Below are 354 nucleotides of genomic sequence, written 5' to 3'. Positions count from 1 at the left end.
TTCCCCTTCGCCCTTCTGCAGGCGGGCAGCTGCACGTACGCTTTGCTGCCCGCCGGGGATTTGGTGCCGCAGCTTCGTCCCGCCGCGAAGCCTGCCCGGCGAAGCGGCCGTCGGGTTGTTTTTCCCTTCTTAAAATTTGACGGTCGTATCCTGGGAGTTGCTTTTGCGTGAAATACGTTCCCTTAAGCGGGCCGCTTGTGTTTCGTTTAATTTCTTCTCAGGTAACGTACTTCCGAGTGATGCTGATGAGTCTCTTTCGATTTACCGCTAGAAGGTTGGTTTCCCAAGCGCATTGCAGACTTAAGGCTGCTTCCTCAAAGAAACAGAAGTTTTGCTTGGAAATGGCTCCTCCCA

The 354-nt window shown here is 53.7% G+C and overlaps 1 protein-coding gene across 2 annotated transcripts in view; it reads left to right on the top strand.

Annotated features, from left to right (window-relative positions):
- Positions 1-245: 245 nt before the first annotated feature.
- Positions 246-354, top strand: part of SIRT5 (sirtuin 5) — a 9655-nt gene continuing 9546 nt past the window's right edge. The window contains exon 1 of one of the 2 annotated variants that reach the window (XM_009574743.1): positions 246-354. In XM_009574743.1, the coding sequence (XP_009573038.1) occupies positions 246-354 (109 nt within the window). The other variant, XM_009574744.1, reaches the window with a different exon arrangement.

This window comes from Fulmarus glacialis, unplaced genomic scaffold (assembly GCF_000690835.1).
Source record: "Fulmarus glacialis isolate BGI_N327 unplaced genomic scaffold, ASM69083v1 scaffold16373, whole genome shotgun sequence".
NCBI classification, from domain to species: Eukaryota; Metazoa; Chordata; class Aves; order Procellariiformes; family Procellariidae; genus Fulmarus; species Fulmarus glacialis.
The sequence above is the reverse complement of the archived record's forward strand: the minus strand, read 5'-3'. Positions and strand labels throughout refer to the sequence as shown.